General features: G+C 38.3%; 1 protein-coding gene across 2 annotated transcripts; it reads right to left on the bottom strand.

Annotated features, from left to right (window-relative positions):
- Positions 1-1278: 1278 nt before the first annotated feature.
- Positions 1279-18150, bottom strand: GLT8D2 (glycosyltransferase 8 domain containing 2). Of its 2 annotated transcripts, none has more exons than XM_008505296.2 (10): positions 16749-17025; positions 14837-14881; positions 13999-14094; positions 12590-12758; positions 9380-9497; positions 7335-7419; positions 4709-4821; positions 3853-4019; positions 2167-2279; positions 1279-1753 (listed from the first exon to the last, which is right to left on the bottom strand). In XM_008505296.2, the coding sequence occupies exons 2-10, from the start codon at positions 14853-14855 to the stop codon at positions 1581-1583; spliced, it is 1053 nt and encodes a 350-aa protein (XP_008503518.1). In that variant the 5' UTR covers positions 14856-14881; positions 16749-17025; the 3' UTR covers positions 1279-1580. The 2 variants fall into 2 exon arrangements, with proteins under 2 accessions (XP_008503518.1, XP_030316409.1); XM_030460549.1 differs by lacking the exon at positions 16749-17025 and adding an exon at positions 17989-18150 and having other exon boundaries at positions 1493-1753.
- Between the last annotated feature and the right edge of the window lie 143 nt (positions 18151-18293).

Raw genomic sequence — 18293 nt, 5'->3', positions numbered from 1 at the left:
CTAAATCTGTAAGGCCTTTCAGGGTGTTCTCCTTATTCCTCTTACAAGTGAAAAATACTAAGTTAAATGTAAGGGCAGCTGTTCCATTGTGAATTTGTTAGCTACAGAACTTGCTTAAATGATAGACATTTTTGGCCAATATTCGTGACTAAGAAATGAAATTCCATGCTTGTGCCTAACCATCATCTTCTTTCCCTCTTTTATCATGTGAGGAAGAGAGAAAGCAAAAGCAATAAGCTGATCAAAACATTAAAGTTTTGATGATCTTATTGAGAGCAGGTGCTTCACATACTTGAAACCCAGATACAAACTGTATCTCCACAGTCCATGCTGGTAAAGAGATTTCTCTGCCAGCACATTTTACCCTTTCCTCACAGCCAGTGACAGCTGTCATGCATTGAGCATAACTAATTTGGTGTAGATTCTACTCCTGCTGTAACAGCTCTTGCTGAAGATCACACACTGTCACCCTGGTGTGAGGCAGGCACGATGTTTACAGTTTTCTTCCCGAATTATGTGGCTTAATTCTGAGCATCTTAAATCAAGAAAGTGTGCATTAAGATTGATTGTGTTCATTAGCTTCAGCATAAAGCTGTTCAGTATATTGTCAAAAGGGTATAGGATTTGTCTTGTCTGTTATTTAAAGTGTACTGTATCATGTATTGTTGTTTACATGGACATTTTCCTGCAGGTGCTCAAAGTATCTTGCATCAGGGATTTGTTACAATTCAATTTTATTTTTCAACAAAACTAGAAGCATGTAATTAGCACTGCTGAGTATGTAGCACAGTAGGATGGAACTATTGTAAGGCTATCCTGTGTGATGGGAAGGGACAGGTCTCTTCTTTAACGAGCCACCTACTCGGGTATCTAGGTATAAAATACCATGAAGTGTACAATGACTGTTTCACTAATTATTGCAGTTCTGTGTGTACTCCTGCCAAACTGGTGCTCTTTTCATTACAGAAATACAGAACTTCTTAATCTGTCTTTAAACCTATCAATGTTTCACAATAAAATCAGGAACTGTATTGCAGTGTCTTAGAATGTGCTTTTGCATCTCACTCACCAGGGTCTGCATGCAGTGCAGGGCAAGTCCTACACAAAACCACTGCAAAACAGAGTCACCACGTAACACTACTCACTAACAAGCTCTCTAAGTTTTCATTTGGGACAGTTTAATGTGGGCCAGACAACTAAAAACACCTTGTATGTAATACTGCTAGTACTTCCTCTGCAGATTTCTCTACCAGCAGTCATTGGAGTCTTGTTTATGAAGACATCCCATTAAAACACACAGTTGAGCACTGAATGACACCTCTGTAAATGTTTAATCAAAATACTTCCTTGTCAACTAAACTCAGTTCCTCACCTCATGTGAAAGTCAGGATAATCTCAACTGTGCAGCTGTCCTGTCAGCCTCCCACTCCAGCTGTAAGCACACAAAACTGATGGTCATTTATTCATATATTTACCAAATACCTAGCTTTCTAAAATCAGTTAATTATACAGCATGCTGCATCACAAACTATTCCATACTGCAAAACAGAGTGTATGGGTGCATTTAAGTGTTTCCAGTATCAGCTGTCAGGACGAGTTAATTTGAACTTCCCTGATGGGTCAGGAATAAACCAGTTTTCCCAGAGATCAGTGTGAACACTGGGATAGTCCCAAGGTTTGTATCTCCCATTCCAATGAAGTAATTTAGCTTCTTGAAGAAAATGCTCTGAGTAACGGGTATCAGGACTCCAACCTGCATTGGTAGATTGGAAAAAAAAAAACAAAACCCAAACACAAAACCAGTTTTTAATAATGGAAGACACTCTAAAGTGAGGTAAATTCATGACAATACAACTTTTTTTTTTCCTTTTTTTTAATCCAATTTAATTACTATTTGGTGCCTTTTTTTCTTTTTTATGGAGTTGCCATTATTTTGCTTGCTTCACCTGCTAAGATGTATCCATAAAAACACATGGGTAACCCCCACAGGCTGAGGAAAGCAGAACTGAGAGTCAGGACTCCTTAGCAGGACTAATGGGAAAGTAGGGCTGCACATGGAGGTGTAAAGCAACACACTGAGGTAAAGTAATGTAAGGTCTTATATTGGAATCTTAAAAAATATCTCACTTTTAGTTTCAACTGCAAACAGTGGGAAGTTAAACTTACCAAGATGCCTTATGTGCCACATGGGGTTAATAGTAGAATACTTTCCATGAAATACAATTAGCATTGGAGAGGTTGCCACACCTCCCCCAAGTGTGCTGCTGTAGAGGTTTTCCCTGCAAAAGGGAAAAAAAGAAAAAAAGTTCAAAATCTCAATGAAGGAGTTTTCAGTACAAAAGTCAGAAGATTAAAAAGTATTCTGGCAAAATTCAAAATCATTTTGAACAGGCCAGTTTTCAGCATGCTCCTTCCTACTGCTGTTCCTTGCTTATATGTGCAGGTCCAATTCCTGTTGAGTAATTCATTGCTACCAAGGAATATGGGAATCAGACCCACTTATATACACAGCCTATCGTCTGCAAGGCTGAAAGTGTTCATGGTAGAAAAAAAAGCTGCTCACATAAAGAAATCAAACATCATTTAACCCAGTTTCTTCAGAAAATTTACTGAATTATTAACCCCATAAATTAACTTCAAATCAGATTTGCCAGTCCAGATAGATCAATTTGCAGAGTTAGTATAAACTAGCATCCAAAAAGTAACAGTTTCCTAAGAATTTTGTGATAAATCCAGGGCTAGATAAAGCCCAACACTGTAAGGGGAGGCACAAGGAGGCAGCAGCCAGATGTCTGGCTCAGTGTGCTGAAGGCCTGGCTGGCAAGGTAGCACATGGGCAAGGCCACCCCAGCCTTGGGACACTGGGCCCACCTGCCAGCCCAACAGGGAGGGAACGTGGGAAGCACCAGGAAGTGCTCAGGGGCTACAGAACACAAAAATGTAACTTCCCCTCAAAACTGGGTTTCAAATGCTGAGTCATTTTATTTCGCTGTCATTTCAAAATCCAAGTAGTAAGAACATGACGGTGTTATTAAGATATAAAATCAACTTAATAGATAAAATTTACAGTAAGATTCATGGAGTTTTTTCAAACTCCTGAAGTTGCTTGTTCAGGATATGTTATGTAAGGAGAGTAAGAAAAAGCACCATTTGGCTTCTCATTCCTTCCCATGTGTACCATTTGTGTCTCTCCCCCTCTGTTCATTTCTGAAATCAACAAGTAATGGACACAGTCCAACAGCACAAGCTATTCAGTTCCCCTTTGGCCGTGCCAAATATAAATTTAACCCTTTGTAGAGAAAGTAAATTTAAAGTTTGCAAATACATGTTGACAGTGAACTGCTACTAAAAAAAATCAACAGTTTGTCATGACTTGTTCATGATCAATGCCAAAAAGATATCTTTAATGCCAAATGCCGTTCATCTGTAGAAAAAAGTGTTTTCTATTGGTATTTAAGGAATAGTGTCCAGCTACAGTTTGGCTGATGTTACAATATGAGCAGCTCCACACAAACAAGGGAACATCCCTCCTTCCTTAAGCCAGCCTCAGGAAGAGAAGATGGCGGTTTAATCCTGTCAGGTTTGTCACCCAAAACATGAACCACATGTTCTCAGTGTCCCTTAGGATGAACTGTGGTTTGTGATCAAACACAAGGCTAAAATTCCAGCTGGCCATTTCCTGGTACGTAACTGGTCAGACAGATAGAAATTCTGGTACATAAGTTACTTTGAGATCTCATAGAACAAAGTGAGACTGCTTGGAGTTTAAAACTGTTAAGAGCTTTTAAACAGAAAGTTAAACTTTAAACTGAATATTAGAAGTAAATTGCAAAGTTAGATTTCCACACATACTCTACGTTTCTTTGCATCCACTTTTCCAACTGCTTTGTAATCCGCTGATGCTTCCATTCAGTCATGTTAGCTACAAATACTCCAGGATTAAAGGAGCAGGTGCTGGGGCTGATGCCAAGATCTCTAATTGCTTGTTTTCTGTAGTCCAAGAATCCCATATATGTGTTCTAAGACATAAAAGAAAAAGTACATTTATCTCCTGTGAATCTCTATACAGGTAAGTGTAAGTGCATTTCTTCACCACCCACATGAAGACTAAGTATGCTCTCCTAAAACTGAGTTTCTAAGTGATGGTTACATGTCTTGATTTCTGTATGACACAAGGCTGAAAGGCAGGATACTTCCAGCTGCTCTGAATTACTTTTTCCACAGTATTTTTTCATGCAAGTTTGATAGGGCTCTTCCCCTCACCCTGTGTTTGTCTTTCTGTAGCTTACTCTAAATGATGTAGCATCAGGCTTGTACAGCAATAATGCTAGAGGAACTCACTGACAATGCTGCAGAACTCAGCTCAGGAATTAGCCTTTAGACTTGTTTTCCTGAGTTTTATTCCATATTTGACTAATACAAATATCATACATTGTGCCTTCATTAGATGTTCCATAAGTGCTCATGATCTACTGAAGCAAAACACAAAACATAGTTTAATACAATCCAAAGAACAATACAGATTTCAATTACTTCTGCATAGCATTACAGAGTTACTACAAAATAGTTCTTAATTACCACTAAAACTATTAAAAAACTATCAATAAATAAATAAATAATAAGTGCCACTGTGGAGAAAAATGTGTTAAATCATCTTACATTTGTGGGTCAAGACATTCCTGATTAGAATTCCAAAACAGCATCTTACCTGCATCCCTACACTCCTAACCATTTCATGTGTAGAAGGCAGATCACAATCATCTGAAAAAGCTGCAGCATGTCCAGCAGCTAACTTAGTATCATAGAGTTCCTGGATGTCACCTGATTAAAGAAAGGTGAAAAGGATGAGAAGAAACTTACTTCACTGCTCCAGAGCTGATAGGAAAACTTGTGTTCCCATATACTACTTATGAACACACCAATTTTAGAGGATAGCCAAGACATTAACAAAGGCTGAATCTTACAATGTAGGACAATTCTCAAATCTGAGCCCTCTACTTGGATGTCTAAATATTCAATACATCCAGGTTCTGGTCCAAAATCAACTTCAGTAGAAGCTGATTACATTGTTAAGAAGCCTGGTTACAAAGTTATGCATTCACAGAGCTTGTCTTCGGAGAGCCAGTGCACAGGCAGAGGTTTTTTATTTATTGTCTGAACTCACCAGCTGGTTGGAAAACTTGGGTTGGGAATCATGCCCCACCAAGAAACAGCATTTGAACTAATGGGACACAACTGTTGAAGATCAAGATTCCTTACTAGGTATTTTCTCCTTTTTTTTTTTTTTTTTTTCTTCTAATTTTCAAGTGAGAGCAGAAAAAAAGGAAAGAAAAGAAAGGAAAAAGGAAAAAAAAACACAATCAAAGCCAGTCCTGGGCTGACACCTCACATTTCTGATATGCAGAAAGCAACGACCAACAAATAAATGATCCTGAAATTAAACCCAAATGAACCCATTCACTCCTTCCCTCTGCCAGAAGTCTCAGCCACTCCCATTCCAGAATCATCTGACAGAGACCACAGTCTCACATTACAGCTAAACCATGGGGAAAGACTGCCAGAACAGCCTTCCTCCTTCCCTCCCTTCTTCTTGATCCAGCATGTCCATCTTTATTCCCCTCTGTCAGGGCCCTGATTGCACGGCCCCAGGGTAAGCAAGTTAGGCTGACTGAAGGGAAGGGGAAAAACAAAAAACAAACAAAAAAAAAAGGTTTGGAGTGTTTTTTTGTTTGGTTTTGGTTTTGTTTGTTTGTGGATTTTGGTTTTGGTTTGTTTTTTTTTATTTTTTTATTTGACTAGTCTTCTGCCAGGTCAATCAGCTGGATATACTTATCTACAGCTGCACAGTTGCAGATACAAAGCAAGGAAGAGGAGAAGTCTGGGAGGAGAGAGACAAAAGAGGCCACTTCAGCAGCAGCCTGCCACAAACTGTAATCTGAAACTACACCTTCATCCTGCAGCTCCAGAAATGCTGCAGCTGGCATAAACTGACACCTCTAATGAAAGGGAAACCCCTGCTTCCCCTCTTCTCCTTCTACCTGAGAACTAATTCAGGCTGAAATCAATGACATTTCTGGTGAACACCTGCACAGGTGCCAGGAGGGATCAAGGTGGAGCTGCTGGGCTCAACTTAAACTGCTCATGAAGCCAGAATGTAAGTGAAGGCTTTAAGAAGCCTTCAAGGAGTTAAATATTGCTGTTCCACATCAATGCCAGACAGAGCAACAAATCAAAAAAGCAGGGATAATCACTGGAAATACATGATGAAGAAACTGTAATATCAAGTCTACTGCAAATTAAAATCAGACAGGCAGAGCAGCTTAATATTTTATAAAGCAGCTAACAGCTGCCTCTTAAAGTGCAAATATTCTAAAACCTGTCAGAGACAAAACTATAGAATGGTGCAGAAAAGGACTGGAGAAAAAATATGTCATGTGTACACATTTGTCATGTGTAAATGCCCCATTCCTAATGTTCTTACATCAAAATTAATTCAGGCCAGAAAGTTTATTTTGGTCACACTCGGTCCTTACCAAAGGAAATTTTCACTGGGACACCCCTTTGATGTTTAACTAGGATAGGTAAAATATTTTTTTAGTCCTTGTGTACTGGGCCTAGCAAGGATAGAGTTAATTATCCTTGTAGTAGATCATATTGTGCAATGCTTTAGATTTTTGACAAAACAGCATTAATGTAAAACAGTACAGTGCTGTACTACATGGTAAACAGAAGAGAAAAAAACAAATTAATCTTTAAAAAAAAGTAGTTGTTCCTCTAATTAGACTTCTTTGTACGATTTATTTTTTTCCCCCAGGATTTGAATGTCTTCTAACTGCTACCATTTGCCTAGGAACTCTGAAATCTTTCACCATGATTCTTCAAATTGCTATGGAGTCTCAGCTGAAGATGCTCAAAATCACATTTTGAGAGTTTCGAGTTTTATCCCCCTTACTTGAGTAAATTCAACTTGTTCTCAATAATAGCAATTTTAGATAATGAACTGGCAGCATTTACGGGAATCCAAATACTAGCAGGAAATGTATGTCACATACTTAACAATAAATATTGCAGGATATATGCTGAAATCCATGACATCTTTCAGCACTTGACTAGATTCAACTAAAATTAAACCCATACATACATGTTTTTATCAAAACCAGTTATTCAAAAGATATATGGAGATGAACTCTTATTCAGACTTCTTTTTAAATAAATAGAGTCTTCCCGAGTGCAACACTCCTAGCAGCTGCCTCAATTTGTATTTCCAAAACACTGTAAAAAGCTGCAGTAACTTCTTAATTCTCCTAGAAACTGCTTTTTGGATGAAAGCTTACCTTGAACTATGATATCATCATCCAAATATATTACTTTCTCATGTTTCTGGATAAGCAAAGGAAGATAAAATCGAACGAAGTTCAGCTATTAAACAGAAAGAAAAGACTAAATGGTAAAGCTGCTTGGTGCAATAGTCTCACATTTCTTCCTCTATTAACGATCAGTTTTAATTTTTCTCTTCATTGAGCACTAGCCACCAATCATTTATTTCATCCTTCCCAACGTTCCTAGTATCATTACTAGAATTTTAAACCCATTATTATTTGTTACTGCTTTATTTACTATGACCCTAACCAAGCAGTGCAAAACAGTTGCTTCTTCACAGAATCACAGAGTCATTAAGTTTAGAAGATCATCATTAAGTTTAGAAGATCATCACATTATGATGATCTTGTCCAACCCTCTTCTCAAGCAGGGCCCACCCAAGCAAGCTGCCATGGAAAAATTCCCAGTTTTATTAGAGTATCTCCACAGATGGAGACTCAACAGACTCTCTGGACAACTTGCTCCAGTATCTGACAACTCTCACCATAGTAGTTTGTTGGGTTTTTTTTCTTGTGTTGAGAGGGAACTGCAGGTATTTTATTTTGTGCCCATTGCATCTTGTCTCTCCCCTTAGGTATTTATACACACTGGCAAGATCCTCCCGAGCCTCTCTTCTCCAAGCTGAACAGCCACAGCTCTCTCAGCCTCTCCTCATACACAAGATTCTCCATTCCTTTAATCATCTTCACAGCCCTGTGTTGCACTTGCCCCAGTAAGTTCCTGTATTTCTTGTACTGGTGAGTTCAGAACTCTACACAGAACTCCAGATGGGTTCTCACAAGTGCAGAGTAAAGAGGAAGGATCACCTTCCTGGACCGGTTCTCTTCCTAACACATTTTTATAGCATAAACTACACAAAACAAATTTAATAGTGTCATTGTGCCACATTGTGGAGTTATTTGACTGGTGGCAGAATCATGGGATAACAATAGCAGTGAAGAATACAGCATAGGGAAAGGGGACTGAGAACATAAGAACAACCATACTGGTTCAGAATGTTTTACCCAGCACCTGCCTTCAGAGTGGTCTAAGCAGATGCTCAGTGAAAAATAAGAATTGAGCAAGTATTCCCCTAGCTTTCAGCTATTTTCAGCTCAAGGAATTTCCTGAACCAGATGTGATCTATCTAAATATAAAACTTCAGTCCTCAATGAATCCCTATAAATTGTTTAGTTCATAAAACCTTTCAGAAAAGAATTCTAGAGGTTTAGTACTCAAGGGATGAAAAACATGCAAATTTAACTTAATTTAATCTTACAGCACAGGAAAAGATGGTGAGCAACCACCCCTCATCCAGTCCTCCATGCCACTCAGTTCTGTAGACCTCCACTATTTTGACACTAGAAGTCACATTTCCAGGCTGAAAAACTTTAACCCACTGATGCCTTGCATTAAATATTTTCCATACATTAGAAATGTCAAAAGCTCAGAGAAGGACAGAAAGAGTAAGCATTCTGAACAGATCCGAACGTTTTCCTGTGGTGCTACATCTTTTTCAGAGAAGGGGACAAAGATAGCATATAGTAGGATGAGTGAAAACTGTCCATCAGTGTTGTGGCATAATGATGTTCTCTATTTTGATTGTTATTTTCCTATTAACTTCTAACATCTGACTTGTCTCCCCTGACAGCCAGTAACATTTAGATGAGCCTTTGAATTAACCCTGGGCATGAGCAGAATGCAGCCAACTCAGCATCACAGAGGCACACAGAACATTTTAGAACTTCCCTCTAATGAGCTGTGAATATATTCTTAAAGATACAACACATTCAAATTACCACGTTTATGTCACCAAATAACCAGGTCCCAGAAGGGTGGAAAAGTTGTAAGACTGTTATAGTGTACTTTTCCTTCTTGAGTGAGGGCTTAGCACTTGGATCTGATGTGGTTTCTCTGGCTTACACCCCCTGTGTAATGGAACAGAGAACTAGGACATTTTAAAGCCTGTAATATGCATTAAAAATCCTGAAAATTTGTTATGCAGTGTTCATTTACTCACAGGCTGCAGAAGCTCAGGGCGTGATGCATCTTGTCTGATTTTTCCTTTTAGTACCATAGGGTTGAATTCCACAACCTTAAACTTTATTTCTTTCAGCTTAGAATTTTCAATCCATTTGCTGTGATATAAAAAAAAAAAAAAAAAAAAAAAAAAAAAAAAAGTGATAAAATAAACATTTGAGTGTATGTCAACTACCTTCCAGTACTAAATTTACAGATTCATAGGAGAAAAAGGGACTTCAGAAGCTCACTCTATCTGCTCTGTTCCAAGAGAGAATCTTGGAGAGAATCCAAGAGAGAATCTACAGCTATTGCACACAGACATTTGTTTAAACCATTATTTTAAATAAATAAATACATAAATAAACAAAATCACAAAAAAAGAAACAGCAAAAAAATGCCCTACACCACTGTCAAAACCAGAGACTCCACATGTTGTCCAAACAGCCCATCTTTCACCATCACTAGCATTAAATGCAATTTTTCTAGGTTTTCTTTCTACGGTTGAAGACCATTTTTTCTTATCCTATCTGCTATGCTTTTAAAGCAGAGGACAGTTTTCTCCCATTAGTTTTACATCCTTCAGGATGCCTGCCACATCACCTCCTAACCATATTTTCTTTAGACTAGACTAGTTTTTCATTATTGTGTCAGATTTCTTGACACCATTGCCTATTGTTCTCCTCTGACCTCTCTTCAAAATCCTTCCTGGAGGCACTTCAAACTAAATACATTTCTGATGTGTTAGTCATAGAATAATTTGGGTTGGAAGGGATGTCTAAAGGTCATCTAGTCCAACATCCCTGCAGTAAGCAGGGACAATCTCAACTAGATCAGGTTGCTCAGAGCCTTGTCAAGCCTCACCTTGAATATCTACAAGAATGAAACCTCAACTACCTCCCTGGGCAACCTGTGCCATTTTTCTATCACCCTCATGGTAAAGAATTTCTTCCTAGCATCTAATCTAAATTTACTTTTTTTCTAATTTAAAACCATTGCCCTTTGTCCTATCACTACAATCCCTTATAAAGAACCCATCTCCAGCCTTAATAGTAGGAAATGGAAACACTGAACTGATGAACTCAACATTTCAGGTCCAAGCATGTGCTGACTTACTGGCACATTTGATCTTCCTTTCTGTCTATATTCAGTTATAAGGAGAAATATGTATTACATTAAAAACATATGGATGAGAAGTGAAGAAAATAGTGGAAATAAGGGTGAAAAGTAAGAGTATCACAAACCATTCTTACACTCTTATGTAGGGAATGTAAGTAGGTTTAGTAAACTGACCTTGAATTAGAGTTACTGCATTTAATGGGACAGAAATGGTTGCTGAGTTTTAGGGGAGGCTGTAGAGTTAAAATCAATTATCTCAGTTAATTTTATTATCAATATACTCAGAGAAAAATAAAACCTCTTACCAGGAAAAAAAGACTACTGCTTAATCCATAAGGTATTAATTTCATCCTACATAATTAGCAGAACATATCTGCAATAATATTTTTTCAAAGGGCAAATGAAAGTGATCATCAAAGCTAATTCTTAAAAGCCTACAGAGTTTTCTATAAACAAGCAGACCTGCAGTCTGCACTCAGAATAGAGCAGTGACAGTGTTTTGTGGCAACTGCTTCCTTACCAATCTAAATTTATTTTTCTCTAATTTAAAACCATCACTACAAGCCCTTGCAAACAGCCCCTCTCCAGCCTTCCTGTTGTCCCCCTTCAGATACTGGAAGGTCACTATTAGGTGTCCCTGGAGCCTTCTTTTCTCCAGGCTGAACAAGCCCAACTCCCTCAGGGTGTCTTCACAGAAGAGGTGTTCCAGCCCCCTGATAGTTCTCATAGCCCTCCTCTGGACTTGCTCCATCAGATCCATGCCCTTCCCATATCGAGGGCTCCACTGCTGGATGCAATACTCCAGGTGAGAACTTACAGAGCAAAGTGGCAGAATCACCTCTCTTGATCTGCTGGCCACACTTCTTTTAATGCAGCCCAGGATGTGATTGACCTGAGTTGCAAGTGCACACTCCTGGCTCATGTCCAGCTTTCTGTCCACCAGCACTCCCAAGTCTTTTTCTGCAGGGCTGCTTTCTAAAACCTCATCCCCCAGTCTGTACTGATAGAGCAGATTGTTCTGATCCAGGTGCAGGACCCTGCACTTGGTCTTGAACCTCATGAAGTTAACTTGGTTAGCAGTGTCTGCAAGACCAGAAAAGTTTCCTCACATCTCCTGTGGTCATTTATATTAACATGTATATCCATATGATGTATGCTTTTCTTTGTTTGTTTGTGGGGTTTTTTGAATCAGTGGGTCAGTCATAATTCTGTAGTTTTTCAAATGAGTACTACCAAACTCCTGCTTCATCCTGTGCCCACACATTCATTTATTTCCATACTTGTTATGTTGTCATTACCTTGAACTGAATCTCATCAACTTTATACAGTTCATTTTTCCAATTCATGACAGAGTTTGTTTTTAGCTCTTATCCTGTTTTTCAATATATCCACTGTCTCTTTTCTAGCTTCATGCCAATTGCAGATTCATAAAAACCATTCTTCACTCTATTACCAGGTTACTGATAAACTGATGGGAAAAATATGCCTGTGGAACCTTACTCATTACATCTTTTCACTTTGACACAAACTGTGGGTAAGGCTACAGAAGTGCAGTAGCCAGACCTGAGAACTGGTCAGAAATCTGCTTTAATTTTGGTTCACACCTTCCCCCTTTTAGACAACATTTGCAAATTTCAACACGAGAAATGTTTTCATGACAAGCTTCGAGTCTCTATTTATAACTTTTAATAAACTCTTTTACTTGAAATTAGCTTTAAAGAACATGTTTTTCTATACTGAAGTTTTAAGAGACAGCACCAGATGCAGTGCCACAAAATGGGAGTTGTGGCAATAAGCATGTATATACTTACCTTACTGCAAACTCTTTTGGAGCTGATCTATAAGAGGCAGAGAGGCACTAGTATGGGGATGGTCTGGCTATTTCACACCCCTTTACACCAGCCAGTACCTTGCACAGAGTAAAACAGTCCCTTTTTCTAAACACAGAGAATCCTGAGGACTGCTACTTACAGCATCACTTAAATAAAAGGCAGAAACATTTCCCTGAAATGTCCTTCCAAGTCTATGGCCAAGCTAAGGAGAACAGCCTGGTTCTAACTATAGCATGAAATAAAATAAGGGTGATATATACCGAATATGAGGAATGGTGGTCTTCAGCCCAACTATGTAGAACAAAACATTAGCCTCTGTGTTGCTGTAGATGCTGCTGATTGCTGCTACAGCTGCACCAATCCTGCCTGCAGCAGCACAGATTACAACTGGGATTTCTTCTTCCAGTTCCTCAGGACTCTCCAAATCAACTGCAAGAAACAAAACTATCCATTACAATAGAAAACCAAGAATATTTTTATATCAGACCTGGGTCACAGGAATAAGTATGTAATTCCATAAGCAGTGGAATCATATCACAATCACCCCCTTTCCTTACCACATCCTATGCACATCCGTGTCTGGCAAGGCACACAGCATGAGGTGCTACCAGTCCAGAACTACATGCAGGTTTGACTGGACTGCTGGGTGCCCCCAAGCAGAATAAAAACAGATTTCTCAGCATCTTCTACTCAGCAGAGGAACAATTCAGTCTACCTTCTTCAGTCTGTCTACCATGCAGCCACTTAGTCACAGGAAACCTGAAGAAGTTTGAATACCTTTGAGACTTCTACTTCTCAGTTAGATTTAGTACAAATTGAACAATTGGCTCCAAAATTATCAAAGGAAGGAGGTAAGTGGAAGAGATGGTGCAACTGCATGTGGTTCACTTCTCTGGGGAGCAGGCTAGAAAGCAAGAGTGCAAAATTGTGTACATCAGGAAGCTAATAATGATAAAAGGGGAAAAATCTGAACAATACTGAATCAGTTCACATTATTGCTACGGAACATTTTTAGAATTGATTAACTTACAGAACTTATATGGATATGTTTATACTGGTTAAAGCACAACCATTAAACTCTTATCTATGTATGTTCATGTATATTCAGTTCTATGTGTGTTCTATCTGTAGTCTATGTGTATTCTATGTACATTCTGTGTAGGTATGTATATTCATAGCAACATAGTTTACTTTGGCACAGTGAATAAGGTATTGGTCTAAACATTTAATTCTAGTCCAACCGTATCAACCTCAGCAGCTGTCACTATAAAAACCCCAGCAAAAACTTCTGCTGTAAATCATGTCAAGATCTGATGATCTATCTGAAATGAATAGGTAGGCAAACCACACTCCCAAACGGGCAAATTCATTATCACTTGACAACTCAAGCACTCTTCATCACAACTAAGAATATACTCCAGATTCCATTTACATCAGTGATATCTGGACAAAAATATGAATCAGAATTACAACTCTTAGTCATTACTATGAGTCTCCTATTCAAGTAATTCAGAAGCAAAAAATTCTGCATCCCAGATCACATGCAACAGCATGAGTAGCTCATCTATTGCAGAGCAGTCAGGATCCAGTAAGACAAAAAGCACTGTTCATATGAAGAGATAGGTAATACAAAAGAAGGACATAAATGAAACAAATACAAGCCATTTACCTGTTTCATTCTTTAATGCAGATGGCACTTGGTGTACTTTGTTATACAGAATGGCACACACAGTTAAGATGAGAAGTAACAATAAGATCTGGTTAACTGAAATAAAAGGGATAAATTTTTAATGATCAGTATAAAAGCTAATTCCCAAATATGTATTTTTTTTTTAAATCCAATTTTCAAGTAGTAGATATCTGTCACAGTCTAACTCTGGGCTGACAATCAAATGAATGACAGGCACTCTCTATTAACCCCTCTCGATATCCTGTATTTACTGTGCTTATCAACTTCTGCTTTCTCTTGTTATTTGATTAAGCTAAAAACTTTATGTTAAAAACATAATAGCATCTTTACCTCATTACACTTATTTCCAACTACCTGATTTTCATTGATAATTAAGCTCCCAATATAGATGGGAGTACTAAAACATAAATTTCCCTACTAGGAAATTCCCCTGACAACTGATAAGAACCCCAGATTTCTAGGGGTCACATACCAATTGTGAGTATGAACAGCATTCATGTGCAGCAGTGTTCTGTTAAAAAAAAAACAGATTCAGTGCTCTAGGTACAACCCACCTGAAACTAGCAGCTACCTGCACTCTTCCAGACCCCCCAGTCTCGTGCAGTAAGGCACTGAGTAATTTTAAATTAATGGGATTTATGGTCGTAGTTATCTTAGTTAGCAAAAGACTTATTTCTATACTTAAATTTAAGCACAATTTAGCAAAACTAGAACTATAAATTTGCATGCAACTGTGACAACAGCTGCACGAGAAATTCCATTTGACATTTATGTCCTCTTTTACAAATATGCTTCAAATGGGTTTTATTTATCTTACTTTTCTTTAAAAGAGCCATATGTCCTGTTGGATGAGAACTGTGATCTGTGGTAAAGGAGAAATAAATTATTATTATTTTTTAAAAGGAGAGATAGAAAAATCATTAAGAACAGCAATGAACAGCAAGCTATTTCAGGAAGAAGGTTTTGCATCATCAAACTTTACTGCTGACCTGGTAAAACTGAACTCTGTCTTTGTAAATAACTTTTTTTTGGAACAATTAGCTAATATTCTGAGTTATATCTAGTACATATTTTCATTTAAATTACCAGTAGGTTGAAAAGAATAGCCTTTTAATAAATTCCATCCAACTACCTGCATCAGTAAGATTTTTTAACACATTGTGCAAAGTATTAAAACACCTACTGATGCAATTCATGAATACATTTATATTTATCTCTGATCTCACCTAAAACATAATAACAATCAACAAATTCTAATCTCTTGCTGGAGTATGTTCCCCAGTATATGGGAATTTTATACTGGAGCAATGTCTTTCTGATGTTCAGAAGAGAGCAATAGTGGAAATATTTAAAACAGCAATATCCTTCCACTAACAGTAAGAGGGAAGTTGGTGTTGCTTGTATTTAAGTAAACTATTTGTGATGCTGAAGAAAATGAAGTACTTCTAAACCAAGCCTAAGCGTGGCCATGATTTTATGCCTGAGAAGACAGAACATAATCCCTGAAATGGAAGATTATGGGAAATACAACCTCCACTTGAACTGTGTACCCAAAACTACCGTATATGAAAAACAAAACAACAGCAAAAAACAGCATCAGAAATTGGGGCAGAGAGAAAAATAAAAATATGAAATTTTTTACACAATACACAGTATGTATTTATACACTGTATATATACATATATACTGTACACAGATATATACAGATATGGACATACTACAGCATACATAAGGATATGTGACAGTTTCTGTGCACATATAAAAATTCATTTTATTCCGACTCCAGGAGAAAAGTTGGAACAGGAAGAATTCTTGAAATCTGAGTCACAAAGCTGACTGCCTCTCTCATTGGTTGATGCTCCAGTTCAGGTAGTATCCTCAGTTACTCTCTACTTAAACTTACCAGTTAAATTACAATAAAAATACAAATAAAGCTAAGATGTGGCTTTGTTTGCAAACCATTTTTAGTCACATGTATTTAGGTCCCCAAAAATTACTAAGTTGTAGTGAGGGAGGACTATTTCTGAAATACATCTGCAGTACTTATCTACATTCGAGCAGCCCACTGCCTTCATGTGGCATTAATCTACACAGAGAGGAAATCAAGCTTATCAGTCAAAAAGAAAAACCACTGCTGAGAAAGCCCTTCTACCACACATTTTGCACAAGTATTGCCATCTTATCGGTTTTAAAAATTTACTAGTTCAGGTAAGCAGAGAGACAACAGAACCCCCTATATTTTTGGAGTAACTTTCTAACTCCACTTCAGCTAAACACTATCTTCCTCTGATTTCCATGAAGCTAATTAGTAAATTTTAATTAACTTTTGTAATGACAATGTTCATAATCACTGCGAGAGGAAAGTAGTATAGCCACAGCTTCCCTGTATCTTCAGAAATTACTAAATCAACACAAACTGAACCATGTTTTAAACTTTAAAATCCAAACTCATACAGACTCTCATACAAGTTTGAGTTCTAAAAGTACAGCATTTCTAAGCCTCAGAAACTCAGATTGATTCACCACCGATTTTTAAGGAAAGAGAGCAATATCTGTTCCCCTGCAAATATTTACTCATTTTTTTTCTGACTGTACAGATTGGTTCCTGGAACCTGGCAGTCCATACCTCAGTTGCCAAATCCTGTAACAAAATTAGAGGCTGAAGAAGGGAAAGCTCAGAAACCGTGACATTACTGCTCAGATATTTCCTGCTTAATTAGACTTTTTACCTCTTCAAAGCAGAACAGTATTCAGGACTCCTCTCTCCTGAAGAGCTGTAGGGCTATTTACTTGGATCCTAGATAGCCCACAGCTGTAATCACTCTTGCCAAAGCTTCCTTGACCATCATTCTCCTTTGAAGTCCCACACGCAAGGGCCTTACAGGGCACAGTAACAGCTTTAAGATTCAATTCCTTTTTCAAACTCTTCAAAGTTTACTTTGGAGTTGTGCTGGCTTTCTTTTCTCTCTCTCTCTCTGCTGCTGAGGAATAGCACGGAGACCAGACGCTGCACTGGAGGAATGAGAGCCCATAAACCACTTCCAGATGTGCAGGACGATGATGCAGTCCCAGATCTGGCAAATTTGCCTCAGAGCTTTAGCTAGCAGATTGCAAACAAATCCCGTAAGACAAAAAGTCTTAAGGGGGTTGGGGAAAGAGAAGGAAACGAACCCTTCCAGAAGTTACTTTAACAGTCTACTTGTGGGTTAAATTTCTAGACATTATTTATGGTAAATGCGAACAGATCACTGGCCTGCAAAAGCCACATTTCACCATGCCAAAGTCAAATTGAAAGCCAGAGTTTTTCCAATGTTTGCAGAGTTCTTTCAAGTCAAAAGTTAAGGGGAACTTGCAAAATTAAGCCCTGAACATGCGTTAGGACTTTGATTGTCTCATTTCCAAATCTTCAAGCAGTTAAGAGTCCAAAGCCACAAGTTTGGTTTGGATTGAAAGGGACCTTAGAGCAAAGTAATCAGCACATGTTGATATTCTGCCTCCTAGGGTCTCCTAGAAAGCATTTGCACTTTTATTTCTACATCACTTTTTAAATTTAAATTCTCAACTTTCCATATTGGATCCTTATCAGTACTGAAGGGAACAGCAGTAACACTATGCAATTCTGAACTATTTTCTGTATTTTTACCATGAGGCAGTGCAAAATTTAAGGAATATTCAGTTAAGGTTTAAAAAATTGTGAAGTGTATTAAATGAAGATTGTTGTTCTGTCTGGAGGAACTGAAAACATGGGTTTTCAACTGCATGTCTCAAACATGCCAAAACTGTATTCTGCGTTTGATGTTGTACAGAAATACATCATTTGCAGAGCTGCTTGAAGGAAAAATAAGAGCTACACAGTTATGTGCTTCATGTAGATGGCCATAAATACAACTTAAGTTGCAGTGAGTTTGTGTTCATAAAAAAACCACCTGTAACTCTTTCACCTCCTTGCCATTCCTATGCGTATCCTACCTAAGATGGACACAGCTGTATGAGGCTGCAGCACCGGGACCATCTGCTTCACTTGGCAGCAGCCGCTGGACCACTGGCAATCCCGCAGCACCTTCTCTGGATTTCTCTCATCCCTCAGGCGTTTATACATTCTCACGGAACACCCCCCTCACACAGGGAAGAGAGCAGCTTTTGCCCAGCCCAACGTGAGCTCGGGGTTTACTCGGATCATCCGCTGTTAACTGCAGACCCGAAACTTTGGGTTCTCATCTCAGCCTGCAACTCTAGCTCTTTTTCAGACGCATTACCTGGCAGGCAGTACACCA

The sequence above is a fragment of the Calypte anna genome, chromosome 1 (assembly GCF_003957555.1).
Source record: "Calypte anna isolate BGI_N300 chromosome 1, bCalAnn1_v1.p, whole genome shotgun sequence".
NCBI lineage: Eukaryota > Metazoa > Chordata > Aves > Apodiformes > Trochilidae > Calypte > Calypte anna.
Note: the sequence above shows the minus strand (reverse complement) of the source record. Positions and strands in the feature narration are given on the sequence as shown.

Excerpts from the sequence above, each read along its gene's own strand:
- GLT8D2 (XM_030460549.1), bottom strand. The coding sequence starts at position 18,118 with ATGTATAAACGCCTGAGGGATGAGAGAAATCCAGAGAAGGTGCTGCGG. Across the intron at positions 9,498-12,589 it reads ACCACCATTCCTCATATTCG|CAAATGGATTGAAAATTCTA; the intron begins GTATATATCACC and ends TTTATATCACAG. Across the intron at positions 4,822-7,334 it reads TGATGATATCATAGTTCAAG|GTGACATCCAGGAACTCTAT; the intron begins GTAAGCTTTCAT and ends TTCTTTAATCAG.